General features: G+C 47.6%; 1 protein-coding gene across 1 annotated transcript in view; it reads right to left on the bottom strand.

Moving 5' to 3' along the window:
• Positions 1-1,827: 1,827 nt before the first annotated feature.
• The window catches only part of LOC144821275 (uncharacterized), a 41,709-nt gene continuing 22,124 nt past the window's right edge, over positions 1,828-21,412 (bottom strand). Inside the window, exon 2 of the mRNA XM_078678151.1 lies at positions 1,828-5,177. Within this exon, the coding sequence (XP_078534277.1) occupies positions 3,628-4,242 (615 nt within the window). The 5' untranslated portion in view covers positions 4,243-5,177 and the 3' untranslated portion in view covers positions 1,828-3,627. The remainder of the gene's footprint in view (positions 5,178-21,412) is intronic.

The raw sequence follows: 21,412 nt of genomic DNA, 5'->3' as shown, positions 1-21,412 counted from the left end.
TGCTCGCGGGTGGGTGCCATCTTGTAACATGTGTAAATACGGTGTTTTAAACAATGTGAATATGCAAGTGCAAATACCAGAAATAACAGGATGTGTATCAAAATGACAAAATCTGACCAGATGAGATGTAATTGAATAAAAAGGACACAATCTGTATACAAAATATATACAATTCTAATGTGAAAACACACCAGGCCAACGCACCCGTGTTATGATGCCCAAATTTAAAAATAGTTCCAATATAGAAAATGGAAATAACAATAAGAGTTGAATACAGCAGGGGCTGTACAAGATAAGAAGCTGAATGGAGAAAAAAAAAAAGATACAATAATGACAATGAAAATAAAAAATGAATACACTAAGGGTTGTGCAATGGTAAAATGAGCTGAAGAGTGAAAGTGGAGCAGCAAGAGTGAAACTAACATGAGAGACCAGTGAAGTGGAGAGGAGTGAGTGTATTCAAGAGTTGATAACCTAAAGATGCAATTGGAATTCACCATGTACAAAGTGCGCGAACAAAACGTTAGAATAAAAAAACGGTGTTCTGAACATATAAGAGTAGTAAGAAAAATATGTAAGTAGATAAAGAAGTGTGATTGGTGGTGAAAGTAATTACACTCAAGCTACAGGAATTACTATGAGATTATAGCATTAAATGAAAAGAGAGCATTATAAGAGTCCATGCTGGTGTTACAGATATGTGCAAGGAGGGAGTTCCAAAGCTTAGGGCACAAACGCGGAAGGAGCGCCCTCCGGCTCATACTCTCTTAAACCGAGGAACAACCGCTAGATGCTGTTCCATGGAGCGCAGTTGACGAGTAGGTCTATAGGGCGCCATGAGGCCAGCCAGAATAGCAGGAGATTGGAGAAAAATTATTCTGTGGGCAATACAGAGAGTCTTACATTGGATGCTTTTCTCCACTGGCAGTCAATGTAGTTTGTGGATGGAACTAGCGATGGAACAGATTTTTGGCAGGCCAAGGAGGGCCTGGGCTGCCGCATTTTATGCCCTTTGTAAATGCAGTATCTCTGCCCTATTGGCCCCGTAATACAGGGAGTTCGCATAATCCAGTCTAGAGAATATTGTGGCCTGAATGATTACCTGATGGATGGTAGGGTCGAAAAAACCCAGCAAAGGTTTAAGCCCAAGTAGGAGCCCGAAACAAACTCCGGCTACTACCTTAGTCTGGGTTTGAAAAGAAAGTCTATCCAGACTCCTAGATTTTTTACTGCCGGTTGAGGAGCCGGCGGAGGGCCCAAAGAGGACAGATACCAGAGGTCACGCCACAGATGGATGCCTTTGCCCACCACCAAGATCTCCGATTTGTTGCCATTGAGCTGAAGACAATTGGCTGTCATCCAATCTGAAATAGCTGTTAAATATTCCTGAAACTTAAGTGCACCCTGCCCAGAGTTGTCTGCTGTTAACATGAAAGTAAAGTGAGTTTGACCCTGGAGCAAATCCCTGTAGTGTGTTATGTGGGAAACATCCTATACAACGAAGTCTTAACAACGACTTACTTTATCCACGAAGACATAACAACGAACAACGACGAACCACGAAGTCTGGATCCACGAAGTATGGAACAACGAAGTACGGAATCACGACTCTGCTTTGTGAACCGGAACTATATCCAGGATCTTCAGAAGGCTGACGTGTTGTATCGGAACGTGAAATAATAACAAGGAATGTCTCTTTTCTCTGCCTCACTACACATTTTGAGCTGTTTGATTCGCAAGTTTGGGGGCATGACGTCACTTTACTCCGCCCCCTCACTTCTACTTCTGGGAAATGAACATTTTAGAAACTGATAATGACTCACATTCTATTGATATGGCACTATTTTAATAATAAAAAATAATTTCCGAAAAACATGCCTTGTGAAATGTATTCCTGCAAAAAAAAAAAAAAACTGGAGAAAAAAAAGAGTGTTTGGATGCAGTTTGTTTTTGTCCGCTTTGCATGCACAGCTGTTTCATAATAGATGAAGGACAAATAGTTTTGTGAAGCTCTGTGAATTTACGAACATTTCAAGTCTTTTCAAGTGTAATGATGAATGCCTTTCCAATGACAAAAAATAAAATTTTACATAATCCACTCTTTAAATTAAAAAAGGTTTCATAGTGCATAACTCTGCATTGATGTGTTTCAAGAAGAACTCTGCTCGATACATTTTTATTCAAAACAACATTAATGATATAATTGGTAATGGGCTTTTAAATCTTTTTAATGTCGTTGTTTAGGAAGTAGTTGTTAAAAAAGTAGTGGTTAAATACAGATCGTTGTTTAGCTTTCGTTGTAGAAGAAGTCGTGGTTTAGTCAGTAGTTGTAAAGTCATAAAACCGTGTTATCTATCAGGATGGGTGTGCTGAAGAGCAGTCTCCTTGCTGTTCCTCACTGGCTGTGTGGTGGTGGTGATAATGGTTGGCAGTAAGAAGAACTTCCCGGACTCAGCACTTTGTTAAAATGACCTCGGTGGAAGGCAGTATTATCTTTTGTGTTCCTTTACTTCTGAATCCAGATTTATTTTCCAGTGCCTTGGTACAAGAAATATAAAGCAGAGAGTCGATAGTTCTGGATTCTAAGAGCTGGAATTTTTTACTGCTCAAGATTCAATCTTTACCTAACCCTCAAACTTTCAGAAACCTATTCAGAACTAAACTTTTCAACAGCTCTCTCTGATCAATAATTTTGCCATCATGCACGGATTCTGTTCTTTCACCAATTAGGAGTTGGTTGGGTGATTCTCTGTAAATAAGAAACATCTAAAATATATTCATATACAATTAATCTCACCGTGAATCATTTACATAGTCAGTGGTGAGCCAGCAAATTTCCCATGGGTCCAGCTCGATGTTGGACACCTCTGGGGATGTGCCACTATGGTGGGTGCTTTTACATATGCATGTGATGATCGAAATGAGCATCATTTTTCCCCGCCTCAGGGCATTGGAGATAAATGTTGTGCACTGCAAGCATTAACTCTCAGAGTTACAGGTCACATTTTCCTACTTTGTCTTCTTGTGCCTTTGGACATTGTTCTCTAGCAGCTGTCATTGAAGCAGTTGTTGTACATAATGGCCAGACACCAAAACCAGCTACAAATATTCTCCAGTCTGTGCTTGTTAAACGTATTCAAGTGTGTTGTGTTTATAAGTTTTATCACTAATCCCTGTAGTTAGCTGAAAATCCATTCCACAACTACTTCCAAATCCACTGCAATGGTATGGTTTCTCCCCTGTATGTTTTTTCTGATGTCTTCGTAGAATTGATAATCGACTAAAGCTCTTTGCACATTCAGTGCACTTGAATGGCTTTTCCCCTAAATGTGTTTGCTGATGATTTCTTAATGTTGAAGGGTCACTAAAACTACTTCCACATTTACTGCAGTGGTAGGGGTTTATCACCTGTGTGTGTTCGTTGATGTCTTTGTATTTCTGATAATTGACTAAAGAACTTCACACACTCACTGTACTTGAATGGCTTTTCTCCAGTGTGTATTCGCTGATGATTCCTTCATTTTGAAGATTCCTTAAAAATATTTCCACATTCACTACAATGTAATGGTTTCTCCCATGTGTGCGATCGGTGATGTATTTTGAGGTGTGATAAAAGACTGAAGTTCTTCACACATTCACTGGTTTCTCCACTCTGTGTGTTCGCTGATGTCTTCGCAGGATTGATAATTGACTGAATTTCTTGACACATTCATTGCAATGGTATGGTTTTTCCCCAGTATGTGTTCGCTGATGTAGTTGGAGGTGTGATAACCGACAGAAGCTCTTCACACATTCAGTGCAATGGTATGGTTTTTCCCCTGTGTGTCTTCGCTGGTGTTTTTGGAGACACGATAACTGACTGAATCTCATCACACATTCACTGCATTGGAAAGGCTTTTCTCCTGTGTGTGTTCGGTGATGAATCCTGAGAGATGAGGAATCCCTAAAACTACTTCCACATTCATTGCAATGGTATGGTTTTTCCCCAGTGTGTGTTCGCAAATGTGTTTGTAGATTTGATAAGAGACTGAATTTCTTCAAACATTCACTGCATTGGTATGGTTTTTCCCCAGTGTGTGTTCGCAAATGTGTTTGTAGATTTGATAAGAGACTGAATTTCTTCAAACATTCACTGCATTGGTATGGTTTTTCCCCTGTGTGTGTTCGCTGATGAACTTGGAGTCGTGATAAATGACTGAAGCTCTTTACACATTCAGTGCAACGGTATGGTTTTTCCTCCATGTGTGTCCGCTGATGATCTTTTAGGAGTGCTAATTGACTAAAGTTCTTCACACATTCATTGCAATTGCACGTTGCTTCCCCTGTGTGCGTTTGCTGATGGCTCTTTAGTAGTGATGACAACCTAAAGCTCTTGCTGCTTGTGTATGATTTTTCTTTCTTGGTTAGTGTCTCTCGGTCGGGTTTATATTTGTCTGCATTCCATGACTGTTTCCTGAGGAGCTAAACTAGTGGATAAATCACTTGTGTTATTCTCAAATTCCCTGTATGTGTGTGGTATTTTGGATGCTTGATTTCAGATTTCACAACGAAATACAAGACTCACCAACTACATATATTATAATTGTGGCAAGTAAAGCTTCTTTGTATGTGGTTATTTCTTTAGATTGCGGAATGGTTTTGCATATTTACAAGTGAATATTAGTCTTCCTTCAGGTCGATGCAAATTGTGACAGTCTTGTAGATCAGAGACCCTCTCTTTCCTTTACCCTTCAGTTGTCTGGCTCCACTCCATTGTGCTTTTCTATTGCTCCTGTGGTTTAGCCAGAAATAGTTTACAACATACCTAGCGCACTGAATGGTGGACTGCCATCATTACAGGAAACAGAGCAATGCTGTATCCACCTCACACCGATTGAATGATCAAAGCTTGGAGACTTGTTTATACAGGCAGTGGTTAGTTATTGTTGTTGCGTTAATTTTCTAGAGGTAATTTCTTTGTCTTGTGGTGAGGAGGTGCACAGCTCAGACTCTTACATCCACTGAATTGCTCTGGACTGCTTCTTCCAGGATCTATCAGTTTATGTTCAGGTTTCTCAGTCTCTGACTGTGCAGCTCTTTACCTGAATATTGGAGATCATTTTTTCCTGACGTTTGTTTTGCAGATTTACACGATTATTGTCATTATTCATAATCATTTGTGCATTCAAGGCTGGATCCTGTTGGATATAAAGAGATTTATCACTAAATAGAAACGTAAGAGAATGTAAATACACAATATTTAACTATTTGTAAAAGGTATCTCTGCTTTTCCATTTTTTACAGTAACCAAAGGAATATTACACCATACAGAGATATGTAACTAAATGTTCTATTGAACATGCCACATCTTAATTCAGAAAAGGAGGTGAAAACTTAGTAAAGAAAGGGCACTTACAGAGCACCCATTTGCTATTGGTAGAGCTTTAGGAAGACGCACAGTCAGGATTTCATTTAAACAAGAAGAGATTGTGGAAAAAGAGATGGATCAGGATATCCTCAGTCACTTCAGTTTTACGAAGTGTATAACAACGGTAACTCTTCATGAAGTATATAACAAAGGAAACTCTTCAAAATGTATGTAATAAAGGTAACACTTCAGGAAGTATATAACAAATGCAACTCCATTCACACTCTTCTTGACAATACTTTCCTGTTCACACTGGATCAGCTGAAGTTCCAACTCCTGTCTTTACTTTTCTGCTTGTTAAGTTATCTTTACCACATTCCTAGGGATGGTTCAAGCATCTGTTGGAAGATTGCAGCATTTATTATCGAGATTCCATCACAGGCAGTAATATACCTGCGATATCTCTGCTGCCAATACGTGTCTCCTTTTTGTCTTTTTCTACCTTACCAGGGTATCTGACTTAATGTCTTCCGTTTGGTGCCAGCATGCTTCTCGGTCAGGGGATGGAGCGTTGGCAGAGTGGGACAAGATGTCCGTTGCAGGTGTGTGCAGCATTTACACCATTGGGAATTTCTTAAAATCAGCTTTACCTTACTCCCTGTTCATCACCTTCCATACTCCCTTATGTCTTCGAACTCGCTCTGCAGGGTTCCTTGACAGCTAAAGCAGAGGAGTGACTCGATGAACGCAGCAGACATCAGGTAATGATCTGATAGACAAACGCCATAGTTGGCAGTAGAAGGATCAAAAGCGTCTTTAGAGAAGCTCATCCGTGACATAAAAGCGGAGGAAGTGCACAGGTAGCTACAGAGGAGGCGAACATGTAGATACATGCTCCATTTCGGGTCTGTTTCAGGCTTTTACTGGGCTGAGAATTGGTGTGCACTGTATCTTAATCCTGTACAACACACAAGATGATGGACGGAATGTTGCACGATGGCAAAACATTCACCCCCAGTCACAGATCTGGGTTTGATCCATCGTTATTTTTCTCACCAAGCCACCCCAGTTCAGACATGGCCATATGCCAATCAGTCTTGACCCTGTGCCTCAAGGGAAGAGTCCAGACCGAACTACCAAGCCATGTCTTCCCTGGACCGGAATCAAGCATCCTAGGACCGGTTTCTGGCTATCAGCAGTCCTTAGCCAGGATAGCTTGACTCCAGTGGCGTGGTGAGCATGGGACCCACGTCTGGGCATACCCTTCCCACATAGGGTTAACAGCAAAACACACAAGATGATGGACGGAATGTTGCACAATGGCAAAACATTCACCGTCAGTCACCGATCTGGGTTTAATCTATCGTTATTTTGCTCACCAAGCCACCCCAGTTCAGACATGGCCATGTGCAAATCAGTCTTGACCTTGTGCCGCATGGGAACAGTATGCTCAATAAGCCACTGGAGTCAAGCTATCCTTGCTGAAGATGGCTGACAGCCAGAAACTGGTCCTAGGATGCTTGATTCCGGTCCAGGGAAGACTTGGCTTGGCAGTTCGGGTTGGACTGTTCCCATGAGGCACCGGCTCAAGACTGATTTGCATATGGCCATGTCTGAACTGGGGTGGCTTGGTGAGCAAAATAACGATGGATTAAACCCAGATCTGTGACTGGGGGTGAATGTTTTGCCATTGTGCAACATTCCACCCATCATCTTGTGTATTTTGCTGTATTTTAATCTTGCGGCTGATAAAGGCACTTGCTGCCAGGGTGTTACCACTTTGACCCTTTACAAGAGGGGAGCAGAGCCTTAGAAAGCACAACACCTGAAGGCTGCCTGCCCTGAGGGGAAGGTGAGGGTCCAGATGTCGGAGAATATCATCAAGAGACATAAAATGATCCCTTGAAACACAGCCACAGAGAGGCAAAATCGTCAACCCAGATGGAGAAGAGCCGGGTCTTCCACTGTTTCTGGATCAGTAAGTGATATTGAACCTTTCTAAGGTTAGGAGGCATAGAATTCCATCGGGTCGGAGCTAAGACATGGAAGGAGAAACCTCCCGTCTGGCTCTGCTGTGACGAGGGATGTGGGCCATGTTTAGATTGGTGGAGTGCAGTGCTCTGGAAGGCAAGTAAAATCGCATCCCGGCAGCTAGACTGGGTACTCCTTGGATCTCTGTTTTTTTTTAGTTAAGTCTTAAACAGTTGTCGTGCATAAATTTGGCCAATGCTGATACACATTTTTTAGATTTGCCACAAAAGCCAGTCGACTCTGCCGACAGGGAAATAACTAGCAGAGTGTCATCAGCATACAACACTAGGGAGATATTCCAAAATGTTTCACTACCTCCGCCAGAGGTCTGATGTGAATATTAAAAAGGGTAGAACTGAGCTCCGAACCCAGAAGGATGCCAGGAGTCTGTCCTCTTTGTGATGAGGCAAAAGGGGGGTATAACTTTAAAAGACCACTCCTTTAAAAAGAAGATAAACCAGGCCAGACCTTTGCCCTGTACCCCCAGGTCATTGATCCAAGTTAATATTATTGCATGTGAGACAGTGTCGAAGGCCGAACTTAAATCTAGGAGTATCAGAGCCTGGGATTTGCCAGCATCTGCAGTACTGGAAAGGGATTCAGCAACTGTTAAAAGAGCAATTTCGGTGCTGTATGATCTAAATCTATTTTGGGAATAATCTAATATTTTATATTGTTCAAATATTTTGGTTAGGAGGTTGTTCACCTGTTTCTCCCCATCCTTGGACTGAAACGACAGAAGAGAAATGGGTTTATAGTTTTCTGGCTAAGTGGCATTTAGCAAAGGCTTTTTTAGAAGACTGACAATTCTAGAAATATGGGTGTGACGTCTCTTTAAATTCTAAAATATAATCAGGTTTAAATGGGTCATCCGGAGATCCAGATTTCACTTGATGCATAAAGGTGGACATAGAATCTGTGTCAAGTAGAGCCAATTGGTCCAAGGGAGCCCATTGAGAGTGGTAGGTCCCTGTGTCAAGAGAGACAAGTTTGACTGTTTTCTCACCCCTGTTAAAGTAAAGATAAAGATAACTGACCAAGCTTGCTGCAGTGGCTGTTAGAAGCTTCCGCTAATCCAGGAGTGGAGGTGGGTTTAATCAGGTTGTTCACAATAGAGAAGATTTCCTTTGAAAGCTTGCTTCAGTTTTAGATTTGTCTGTAAATAATTCGACACAGGCTGTTTTAATCAGTGCCTTGTCGCATTTAATCGCTTTCAAGTATTGCATTCATACTGCAGCATCATAGGATTTGTGCCAAGCGCAATCTAGTTTTTTGAATTGTTTCTTTCATGAGCAATGCTTCATTAAACCAAGCAACTGGGGGGCTGCTTCCTACTTTTAGAGAGCTTGGCAGGAATAAACTGATCCAAGCCATGCTTTTGTGGAAATCTCTGCCCATTCTATATTAAAGTCTAATAAAGGGCACACTCCTTTCGATGAACCTTGAAAAGGTGGATAGTTCCAGTTTACGCCACTACTTTCTCATTGTGGGGTTACCAGTAATGTTTTTTTCAATGCTAGGTGTATCAATGGTCATTGCCACCAAATAATGGTTTGACCAGGTCACTGGAATCGGGGGAGTACTTTGAAGGGTGGCCAGGTTGGAAAAAACAGGGTCCAGCAGATGGCCGTCCTCACAGCTGAATGTTTTACTAACTGAGCTAATTGGAAAGTGGCCAGGTAATTAGTAAAGTCCTGGATTTCTTTATTGTTGATTACATCAAGATGAAGATTCAAGTCTCTAATTATGCTCAAGTTGGACAATTGAAGTGAGTGCACGGTAGAGCACTCTTTCAGAGATTCCCTGGGGATGTATCGGAGAAGGACCGGGGCACTGACTACAGTCCCCAGGCTCCACAGTACATGCATCACTCTTCCCGCACCCGGAGTTGCTTAAAGGCAGCAGTGAGGTCCCACTGTGGGGGACGCATCGGAGCAGAGCCAAGGCACTGACTACAGCCCCAGGCTCCACCACACGCCACATCACTCTTCCTGCACCCGGAGGTGCTTAAATGCAGCAGCGAGGTCCCACTGTGGGGGGGAGCATCGGAGCAGAGCCGGGGCACAGACTAAAGCCCCCAGGCTCCACTGCACAAAGCATCACTCTTCTGGCACCTGGAGATGCTTAAAGGCAGCAGCGTGGCACCTCTGCACGAGACTCACCCGGGCTAAGGGCGGGCTCAACCACACACGTCGGAGCCCAGTGTAGGCTGGGCCCTCTCTGTAACTTCTACACTCCCCCGTTACATACCCACCATGGGCAAGAAAAAGCTGAGAGCAACAGAGGAGGTTACTGTTACCTCTTTAGATACCTTTCTGGCCAAGGCAACATCGGCATCAGAAAAATAAATCGCACTTACAGAAAAAAGACTTTTGTTGGGGTCAGGGGCAGGGCAGTTATCTAATCTAGTTGTTTCTCCAACTAAGGGGGGTGTAAAAAAACTATATGGGGCTTCTCTTCCAGAATTGCCGGCAGTCTGCACCAACCCCTGAACATTCCCAGCCTGCCTCTACATTTAGTGGGAAACTGTTGGAAATGGGGGTTGCCCAAGTCTCAAAGGGGGTAGCATGGCATCAAGCGGGCAGGCCAAACTTGGAGGACATGTGAAGCACTCACGCAGTACCCTCAGTCAACACACCGGGCACAACACAAAAGAGGCAGGACACCAATATGAGTTGGAAAATTAAGCAGTTTAGTATCTCCAACCTGCAAGGCAAAAATGCATTAACAGTGTCATCATAACATGGCGCCAACTGGCACCAGAGCCAAGTACTTCAGAGGGGGATTATTTACATGGGACCAAAAAGGGATTGAGTCCATAGTCCATAGCTGTAAGGAAAAAGGATGGTTAATCAAACATTAGACCTGGGGCCAATCTGGCGGGGCCAACTCAGGCTCTCATCCTTAGGGGGTTGGCTGAAAATGTAAGATACAACATTATGCATAAATACACCTCATGCATTAGAACGCCAATCCCCACCCCTGTAAAAGAAAACATCAGGGCATCATAGTACCTCATAAATAGGAAAGTGGCCTCACTATAAACGTATAACCAATAACCTAAGAGCCAGGCCTAACCTCAGGGACCATCTGGCAACAGGTAACTATGGCATTTCATCAGGCATGTCACCGGGCTAGGTGTATCAAACATCAGGCGGAACATACATCGCCTAGCATTAACATCATGTAGGGGCCCTCCTCGGGGCATACTTATAGAAGTGGGAGGTCAGGCCTAAAACACTTCAATACTTTTCCCGGTTAGATTATAAGAATCAAGGGTACATTTAAGGTCTGTAGTTATTCAGGTCACAATACACTTCACTAATAAATTTACAGAAAGGAAAATGCAGCCTGACAGTACATTACGTTTTTAAAGACTCATTAGCAGGTACATTACGTTTTTAAAGACTCATTAGCAGGTACATTACCCCACACTTTCTTGAGTGACTGCTCAACTCCACAGACCTCTACTGGATGCAGATCTTCGCAGCATAGCCCTCCCGGTATGTGACTAAAAGGAGGACACAGTAGTATTAACACGGCTCCCCTCTAGTTAAGTTACAGACTACACCTCTCTAGTGGAGGATCCACTCCCTCAGTTACCAATAGACTATTAGGGTCTTGTCGCAGGAACCCTGCTGTCCCCTTCACACCTTCCTCCTCTCTCCTCTGCGGTAAATATTAATGGTTTTGCTGTGGTTGTTTGAGTCACTAACCCACTTTCCCAATTCTGGTTTTCCAGGTATCAAACAGTTAAACTCCTGGGGCTTAGCCCCGATGTCCCGGTTCTCAGGCAATTGACGCTGCCGCCTCCCGCTCCCTCTCTACCCGGCTCACTTGTGGGTTTGAAAGTGTCCCAGCGGTTGTGTTCTCCACGCTCGATGGAGCTTGGCAGCAGTCGGGCTGAAGGGGGAAGGCAGGGAAGGCTTTCCCGGCCCAGGGCTCCCTACCGCGACGTCCGCTGTGGCGCTTCTGCCTCTTCTGAGGGAATCGACGACTGGCTCTCCAACGCGGCGCTCCTCGGTTGACGCGATGACTTTCCCTCGGATGGCACTTCTCCGCCGGGCATGCGCGGACGCGCTCGCTCTTCTCCCGCCTCTGCACTCGCTCACAGGAAGGACGCTACTCTTTGCGGCGACGCTGCTCTCCTGGGCCTGCCCGACCCTAGGCCCCTCCTGCTTTCAATAGCGGACGCACCGAGGACATGCGCGGAAGCGCTTCCTGCTCCGAGTGACGCGGCTGGTGCCCCCGGGGTCCCGCAATCAGCTAACACAGCGCCGCTGCTTCTCCTCAGACACTTCCCACTCCGGCCTCTCAGGAAGGATGAGCACACACGGCGCCCTCACGCTTCAGGTCGCTATGGTGCCACAGACACCCGCCTTCACCACAGCTGCTCCACAACACCGGTAAGCGCAGCGCTGAGTATGGGAAGTCAGGGATACCCTCAGTTAAGGGTGTCCTGGGAGGATTCACTGGGGCTCCAATATAGAAGGGTCTTCTTCCTCAAGTAGCTTAATGTTCTTATCAGCAATTGTTGGATTGAGAGGGATCGGTCAAAGGTTGAAGGGGGAACAACCCTCTGAAGAAACTGTCAGCCTCAGAGACAAACTAGCTGCTCTCAGTGTGTCCACCTCCTCTCACCACTGCCTCACTCCTCTACTCTGGGGTCAGCACTTCCAAAGGGGGCCACAGCTTCCTGGGGGCACCAACCTCCCCAAACAGTGTCTGACAGGCGCACCTCACGGAGGGGGGGCGAATAGTTCCACAGCCAGCCCCAGGGGCACACTCCTCACCTCCTGGGGGGTTCAATCCCACAGCATTCCTCCTCATGTGGGCACCTCTTTCCCTCAGCGCTGGCGTAGTTCAAGGTCCCACAGCGTCAGTGTCCTGGGTAGGGGCCCTCCCTTGTCAGGGGCCCATGGGGACAGCCGCGGGGGGGTTTATAGGGGTGCAGGGCCCAGCTCACAGGCCCATGTGGCGGTAGCACCTCACAACAGGTCCCCTTCCTTCCTTGTCCCAGCGCTGACTGACTCTCTGGTGACACTTCTCCCTATTTATACCCTCCTCCCAGGCAGTGCCAGGACCTTCTAGAATGTTGGCACATCTAGCCTAAACTGGTTCTAGGGGAGGGGGTGAGCACCCTGGGTGCCAGGCTTTCCCTCCAAAAGCTAGGGGTAGCTGGGTAATATTATCTAGACCGCTGACCTATGTCAGTCCAGTGGCAAAACCCATGGCCATGGTATCCATTTTAAAAGCAATACATTTCAGTCAGGTGCAGTTTTAAAATGGGGGTGCAGTTTTAAAATGGGGGATTTTACAAGTGCTCACATTATGTCAGGTAATTACATTTTCACAAGGTGTCTCACACCACTCATGGCCTATACAGGTTTAATCCCATGGGGGAGACAATCCAGATAAGGGGGTCAAAAGCGAAAAATTTTGGGGGGAAAAGGCCAAGTCCAACACGACTCCCCCCCAGCCAAAAGCCAGGGTAGACATATCAATGCCTTGATGGGCTTCCCAGCTTGGGGCGGAAAAAGGTGGACGCAGGCCTGCAACTACAGGAGCACCTGCAGTCTCTCCTCCACTCTGGAACCCAATGGTTCTCTTTCGCAACCCTCCCTTCACCAACAAAACCACCCCACTGGTGTTCCCTAGTGGGATGTTTTTCCTTCCTAGAGTGGGAGGCTCTAGCCTCAGGCTTGTAATTCTCTTGGACCACTCTTCTCTCTCCAAATTGCCACTGGTCCACCCATCTGGGGTCTACACCCTCAGACTGACCAGCCCTTAGGGGCGAGGCTCTCCTCCCCCTACTTCTCCTCCAAGGGTTCCTCCATCTCCTACGCCTGGGGACACCCTCACACAACTCTCTCCCCAACCTGGAGTCGAAACCCACAGGCTGAACTGGTGACAGGGGCGAGTCCTCCCTCTCCCTGCACCCCCTCCCAGAGTTCCGCACCCTCCTAACTGGAGTAGTACCCCTGAGAGTCAACTTTGGGGGGACCCTGATTACAGAGGTCCCTCCCACCAGGGCAGGCAAACCCTGTCCCTGGCCACCCAACCCAGGATCTGCGCCCTGTGGCTGAGCTGGTGACAGAGAAGAGACCTTCCTCCCTCTGCACCCCCTCCCAGAGTTCCGCACCCTCCCACTGGGAGTAGTACCCCTAGGAGTCAAATTGGTAGGGACCTGAATTACAGGTACCCCACCCTCCAGGTCAGGCAACCCCTTAACCTGGAACCCCAGTCCAGGATCTAAACCCTGTGACTGGTCAAACCCCCGAACCCCTGGAGCTCTGATTAATGATGCTCCGGGTCCTCCTGACATGAGGGGATCCCTTCCTCTGGATGACACATCGGGACAGCCTAGACTCCCAGCCTGGGGTTCTCTAAAAGAACTCTCCAGGCCCTGTGACTGCAGTTGGGGCATCTCGGGACACCTCCCCGTCTCACTCCCTCCTTTAGATGGGATGTGAGGCCCTACAACCCGCTCACTATCCTGGGACCTAGCTGGGCTTCTCACCTCTCCCGCCACGCTGGGTCGGAAATTCCCTGCACCACTCCTTTCTGGATCCCTCCCCAATGTCTTCCCAGACGCTCTGGCACTTACCCAGAGGTCTGCCTCCCGTGCAAGTTCCATGGGGTCTGAGAACCCGCACCGCAACAGATGGTGACGCAGTCTTGGGAAACAACTTCTCAGCATGTGCTCCCGGATAACGGCATGGCACAGCCCTTCCCAATCCTCCACTGCTCTCCTCACCACCCAATCCTCCAGTACAGTCCAACACTCCTCCTCGAACTCTCCCCAGGACTGATGGAACAGCTTTCCCCTGCCCCTAAACACTAACCCGTCCTCCTCTTCCGGGGAATCAGGCACAGTCTCTTGGGTCTCGGGAGTGGGACTCCTTGCACTGGACCTACACTCGCTGCCACCACTGGATCCCACCCTCTTCGGTGAATCCAGACTCCTAAAACCACTCTCAGGGGACAACCTACCCACCTGAGCTGATCTCTCCCTGGCGAAGGCCCTCTCCGCCTCCGCCATCCTCTCCAGCGCTAGGACTTTTTCAGTCTCTAGTCGCTGCTCTTCTACCCTCAGCTGTGCTAAGCCCTCGGCATGCCTGAGCTTTGCCAGCGCCAGCTGATGCTCCCTTTCCTCTCTCCTATCTACCCACTCTTCTGGGGACAGGGAAAGGGATGGGGCAGTGCCCCCGGGACTGGACCCAGTGCGAGACTCCCTATCTTCGGTGTCCTCCACAGCTACTGGCGTCTCTGCCCTGCTAAACTCTTCCTCCTCCTCATCGGAGTAATTTCCTCCCAGGGTTCTGGATGGGGAGCCCTCCCTCTGGTCTCTAACCCACTGACCCTTCAAAACTTCGGGGGGGTAGTCAGACAAGTCCCCATTAATCTCTAAGGGCTCTCCCCTCTTGAGGGCCTCATAGAGAAACAAATTCCTCCTAATGTTCCCTACTGGGGGTATCCCTCTCTCCAGGAGGAAGTCTATCACCTCCTGTTCGGTGTACTCCATCAGTTCCACTTCCTGGTAAATCAACCCCATCGTGGCGAGGTACACCCGGGACACACCCTCCCAGTGGAACAAGGGGACAATTCAGAATACTCTTCAGGAGGAAGCAATCAAAAACAATATTCAAACAATAATCCCCACCACAAGGCTCTACTTGTGGTGTAACCTGTGGCCGCTGTGGTACTGCGCAAACACAAGTCCTATCCCACCGCTCTGCCACCAAATGTTGGAAATGGGGGTTGCCCAAGTCTCAAAGGGGGTAGCATGGCATCAAGCGGGCAGGCCAAACTTGGAGGACATGTGAAGCACTCACGCAGTACCCTCAGTCAACACACCGGGCACAACACAAAAGAGGCAGGACACCAATATGAGTTGGAAAATTAAGCAGTTTAGTATCTCCAACCTGCAAGGCAAAAATGCATTAACAGTGTCATCATAACATGGCGCCAACTGGCACCAGAGCCAAGTACTTCAGAGGGGGATTATTTACATGGGACCAAAAAGGGATTGAGTCCATAGTCCATAGCTGTAAGGAAAAAGGATGGTTAATCAAACATTAGACCTGGGGCCAATCTGGCGGGGCCAACTCAGGCTCTCATCCTTAGGGGGTTGGCTGAAAATGTAAGATACAACATTATGCATAAATACACCTCATGCATTAGAACGCCAATCCCCACCCCTGTAAAAGAAAACATCAGGGCATCATAGTACCTCATAAATAGGAAAGTGGCCTCACTATAAACGTATAACCAATAACCTAAGAGCCAGGCCTAACCTCAGGGACCATCTGGCAACAGGTAACTATGGCATTTCATCAGGCATGTCACCGGGCTAGGTGTATCAAACATCAGGCGGAACATACATCGCCTAGCATTAACATCATGTAGGGGCCCTCCTCGGGGCATACTTATAGAAGTGGGAGGTCAGGCCTAAAACACTTCAATACTTTTCCCGGTTAGATTATAAGAATCAAGGGTACATTTAAGGTCTGTAGTTATTCAGGTCACAATACACTTCACTAATAAATTTACAGAAAGGAAAATGCAGCCTGACAGTACATTACGTTTTTAAAGACTCATTAGCAGGTACATTACGTTTTTAAAGACTCATTAGCAGGTACATTACCCCACACTTTCTTGAGTGACTGCTCAACTCCACAGACCTCTACTGGATGCAGATCTTCGCAGCATAGCCCTCCCGGTATGTGACTAAAAGGAGGACACAGTAGTATTAACACGGCTCCCCTCTAGTTAAGTTACAGACTACACCTCTCTAGTGGAGGATCCACTCCCTCAGTTACCAATAGACTATTAGGGTCTTGTCGCAGGAACCCTGCTGTCCCCTTCACACCTTCCTCCTCTCTCCTCTGCGGTAAATATTAATGGTTTTGCTGTGGTTGTTTGAGTCACTAACCCACTTTCCCAATTCTGGTTTTCCAGGTATCAAACAGTTAAACTCCTGGGGCTTAGCCCCGATGTCCCGGTTCTCAGGCAATTGACGCTGCCGCCTCCCGCTCCCTCTCTACCCGGCTTACTTGTGGGTTTGAAAGTGTCCCAGCGGTTGTGTTCTCCACGCTCGATGGAGCTTGGCAGCAGTCGGGCTGAAGGGGGAAGGCAGGGAAGGCTTTCCCGGCCCAGGGCTCCCTACCGCGACGTCCGCTGTGGCGCTTCTGCCTCTTCTGAGGGAATCGACGACTGGCTCTCCAACGCGGCGCTCCTCGGTTGACGCGATGACTTTCCCTCGGATGGCACTTCTCCGCCGGGCATGCGCGGAAGCGCTCGCTCTTCTCCCGCCTCTGCACTCGCTCACAGGAAGGACGCTACTCTTTGCGGCGACGCTGCTCTCCTGGGCCTGCCCGACCCTAGGCCCCTCCTGCTTTCAATAGCGGACGCACCGAGGACATGCGCGGAAGCGCTTCCTGCTCCGAGTGACGCGGCTGGTGCCCCCGGGGTCCCGCAATCAGCTAACACAGCGCCGCTGCTTCTCCTCAGACACTTCCCACTCCGGCCTCTCAGGAAGGATGAGCGCACACGGCGCCCTCGCGCTTCAGGTCGCTATGGTGCCACAGACACCCGCCTTCACCACAGCTGCTCCACAACACCGGTAAGCACAGCGCTGAGTATGGGAAGTCAGGGATACCCTCAGTTAAGGGTGTCCTGGGAGGATTCACTGGGGCTCCAATATAGAAGGGTCTTCTTCCTCAAGTAGCTTAATGTTCTTATCAGCAATTGTTGGATTGAGAGGGATCGGTCAAAGGTTGAAGGGGGAACAACCCTCTGAAGAAACTGTCAGCCTCAGAGACAAACTAGCTGCTCTCAGTGTGTCCACCTCCTCTCACCACTGCCTCACTCCTCTACTCTGGGGTCAGCACTTCCAAAGGGGGCCACAGCTTCCTGGGGGCACCAACCTCCCCAAACAGTGTCTGACAGGCGCACCTCACGGAGGGGGGGCGTATAGTTCCACAGCCAGCCCCAGGGGCACACTCCTCACCTCCTGGGGGGTTCAAGCCCACAGCATTCCTCCTCATGTGGGCACCTCTTTCCCTCAGCGCTGGCGTAGTTCAAGGTCCCACAGCGTCAGTGTCCTGGGTAGGGGCCCTCCCTTGTCAGGGGCCCATAGGGACAGCCGCGGGGGGGTTTATAGGGGTGCAGGGCCCAGCTCACAGGCCCATGTGGCGGTAGCACCTCACAACAGGTCCCCTTCCTTCCTTGTCCCAGCGCTGACTGACTCTCTGGTGACACTTCTCCCTATTTATACCCTCCTCCCAGGCAGTGCCAGGACCTTCTAGAATGTTGGCACATCTAGCCTAAACTGGTTCTAGGGGAGGGGGTGAGCACCCTGGGTGCCAGGCTTTCCCTCCAAAAGCTAGGGGTAGCTGGGTAATATTATCTAGACCGCTGACCTATGTCAGTCCAGTGGCAAAACCCATGGCCATGGCATCCATTTTAAAAGCAATATATTTCAGTCAGGTGCAGTTTTAAAATGGGGGTGCAGTTTTAAAATGGGGGATTTTACAAGTGCTCACATTATGTCAGGTAATTACATTTTCACAAGGTGTCTCACACCACTCATGGCCTATACAGGTTTAATCCCATGGGGGAGACAATCCAGATAAGGGGGTCAAAAGCGAAAAATTTTGGGGGGAAAAGGCCAAGTCCAACAGAAACCAACTGACGCTACCTCTGTAAATGGTAAATGAAAAAGAGGTTATGAGATTCGGCCCTCCAAGTGACCTGCCAAGAAGATTGGAAAGGTCGCTATGCCAACGAGTTCCACATGTATGAATGGCCAACAACATTCAGAGACTACATTTCCCTCATATTGGTGTGATCTTCTTGATAACTTTAAACAACTTTTGCAACCGATCTATGCCCGTTTAGATTCTATAGATAAATAATAATAATAAAGGGGCTTATAAAGCGCCATGGTGACGCCATCCCGGCGTGTCCCCGCGCTGTGTAGAGAGTGGTGGAAACAGAAAAAAGCAGGATCCGGACTACTGGGTGAACAGGTGAGTTTTTAGGAGTTTCCGAAATACCGTTTCGGTCTTGGCCAGCCTAATTTCGATGGGAAGAATGTTCCACTGGTTGGCTGCCAACACTCGGAAGGAGCGCCCGCCCATTCTGGCCTTCTTTATACGGGGTACTTTCAGGAGGCCCATGCCCGAGGAGCGGAGTGCTCTGGTGGGCTGGTAGGGGATCGCTAAGTCCTTCAGATATTCAGGGGCTTTTGAAACGAAGATCCTATGGCAGATTAAGAGTGCCTTAAATAGGATCCTTTTTTTTATAGGAAGCCAGTGAAGGGTAGCCAGAGTGGGTTTAGATGCCGTTCTTTTGGGGAGTCTGAGAACTAGCCGTGCTGCAGTATTTTGTAGCACCTGAAGCCGTCTTAGGTTTTTCTCAGTGGTCCCCAGTAGCAGTACATTAGCATAATCTATGCGGGAAGTAACTAATGCTTGGGTCATAGTACGTCTAGCCTCCAAGGGCAGAAGGTCCAAGGTGCGGTTAAGGGTCTTCATTATCCCAAAGCATTTCCCTGCTACTTTGTTGACGTGGCCCTCAAAAGAAAGTTTCGGATCCACCCAGACTCCCAGATTTTTTGCCTCCCTGCCCGGGATAGGTGTAGGGCCAAGGCAGGGGGGCCACCAATCCTGAGTCCAGCTGGCATCCTTGCCCCCTATCACTAGAACCTCAGTCTTAGAGCCATTGAGCTTCAGGCAGTGTTGGTTCATCCAGCCTGCAAGCGCCTGCATGCAGGTTTTAAAATTGGCCGCTGCTAGGACGGGTGCCTGTGATAGGGAAATGAGCAGTTGGGTATCATCGGCATAGGATACTAATTCTATGCCGTATGATTGGACCACCTCTGCTAGTGGAGCCATGTAAAGGTTGAACAGGGTGGGACTCAGGGCAGAGCCCTGGGGCACCCCCTGTTCTAAGGCTATGCTGTCCGAGAGAAACGTGCCTCTCTGGACCTGAAAACTGCGGTCAGAAAGGAAGGCCTTAAGCCAGCCCAGAGCCGCCTTGGTGACCCCAGCACTGAGCAGACACCGTAGCAAGATGGAATGAGCCACAGTGTCGAACGCAGCGCTGAGGTCCAGCATGATGAGAGCCATTGTGTGCCCTGCATCTGCACCAATCCGCAGAGTTTCGGTCGCTCGCAGGAGGGCCGTCTCGGTCGAGTAATTCTTCCGAAAGCCCGATTGGGAGCTGTGAAGTGCCTTATTAGCCTCTAGATGATCCATGAGCTGTATATTGGCTAGTTTTTCGGTCACTTTAGCAAGAAAGGGCAGGAGGGAAATAGGTCTAAGGTTCTCTAGTGTGTCCTGGCTGACATTTGGTTTCTTTTTTATTGGCAGCACTATAGCCTTCTTCCAGTCTCCCGGGAGAGAGGCCGAAGAAAACGAAAGTTGAATGATGTGCCTAAAATAGGGCTCAAGTACATCCAAACTAGCAGTCAGAACTTTAGGAGGGGCCGGATCTCGAGGAGAGCCCGATTTGACACTTTGGCAGACATTTACCAGTACATCCGGTGGGGGGGACCAGGAAACTGTGTAGACATGAGTCCGTGGGGCTAACCTCTCTGTCTTCCATGAGATCATAAGTGGCGGTCAGGTTTCCAGAGAAGCTTGCGTAGATATCCGAGATCTTTCCTGTGAAGTATCTCGCAATCCTATTGCAGGTGTCTACTGAGTCACTGGCGGACCTATTATCAGTCGAGAGTACAGAGATCTCCTTAAAGATTTTAAAAAGCTCCTTCGAGGAGTTCTCTGCCTCATCAATCCGATTTTTTATAGTGGGTGGCTTTAGAGATGCGAACTTCTCTATAATATTCCCTCTGCAATTTTTTATATTTTGTTTTAATCATTGGGCAAAAGTTAACCCGCCATGCACGCTCCAGCTTTTTGCAAGCAGATTTGAGCGTTTGGAGTTCAGGAGTGTACCATGAAGTGGTTTTCCTCGTATTTTTAGGATTACTCCCATCACGAATGGGGGCGGTTTTATCAAGGGCGCCTAAAATGCGGGATTGTAGGTGACTGTATGCAGTTTCACAGTCCGTGCCTCCTATCGGACCACCTAATGTGAGGTGTTCATTGAAGGTAGCCTGAGAAAAGGATTTCCACTTCCTCCGCGGATATCGCTGCTCAGAGTCTTTTTTTAGGTCATCCTCGGAAGACTGAATGGAGAAAGGAATGACAAAATGATCGGACCAAGGGACCGGGATCGGTGTAGAGATCGCACATAAGGTCATCCCCTCTGATGTCTGTAAAACTCTTAAAAACTATAACTCTTAATTTGTGTTTTAATTGTGAAAACATGATCCTTGGTCAGGAGTTAGTTAAATCGCCCTCAACTTCTATTGGTCATCCTTGTGTTGAAAACAGGGATCCTATAGGTCCAGATCATGTAGATTTGGTTCCTAGGTGTTGCCCATCACAGGTGACCATGCAAGATTCTATGGGTAAGGGGCAATCATGTGACTTATCAAGACCACAGGTTAAGGTAAATCCCGTCTACTCGAGCCCATAGCAGACCAAATCAGCAATTCATGGACATCCCTCCTGCAGCTTGTCACTATGTTCAAATTTTAGTCAATGTGCCTTTATTATGTCCCAATCTTAGAAAATCTTCACTTCAGCTGATGGCCAAGGCTCGACACTGGATGACTCAAAACTCTTATAAATGTAATGTCATCCAAAATAATTTGATAATGGCCAAAATAACGCAGTGAATTGGGGTCTGATATAAAAACAATCAATAATGACTGGTTATTTTAAACTTTGATAATGAATGGCTAGTGAGAGACCCATTAGGGAGTTTACTGGTTGCCCCTTATCTCCATTATCAGATGTATGCAGCCTCGTTGGGCTTTTTTTATAGGTCCGCACCAGTACGTAGTTTCACTGTACTCACTCAGGGCCTTTCTTTAGTGAGAACTGGTCATAAGCTTGCCCAGGTGGCTTTTGATGCCCTTGCTCTATCAAATAGGTACTCACTGTTGGAAGATATAGAGGC

This window comes from Lissotriton helveticus, chromosome 1_1 (assembly GCF_964261635.1).
Source record: "Lissotriton helveticus chromosome 1_1, aLisHel1.1, whole genome shotgun sequence".
In the NCBI taxonomy this organism is placed as follows: domain Eukaryota; kingdom Metazoa; phylum Chordata; class Amphibia; order Caudata; family Salamandridae; genus Lissotriton; species Lissotriton helveticus.
This window is presented reverse-complemented; position numbering and strand designations above follow the sequence as displayed.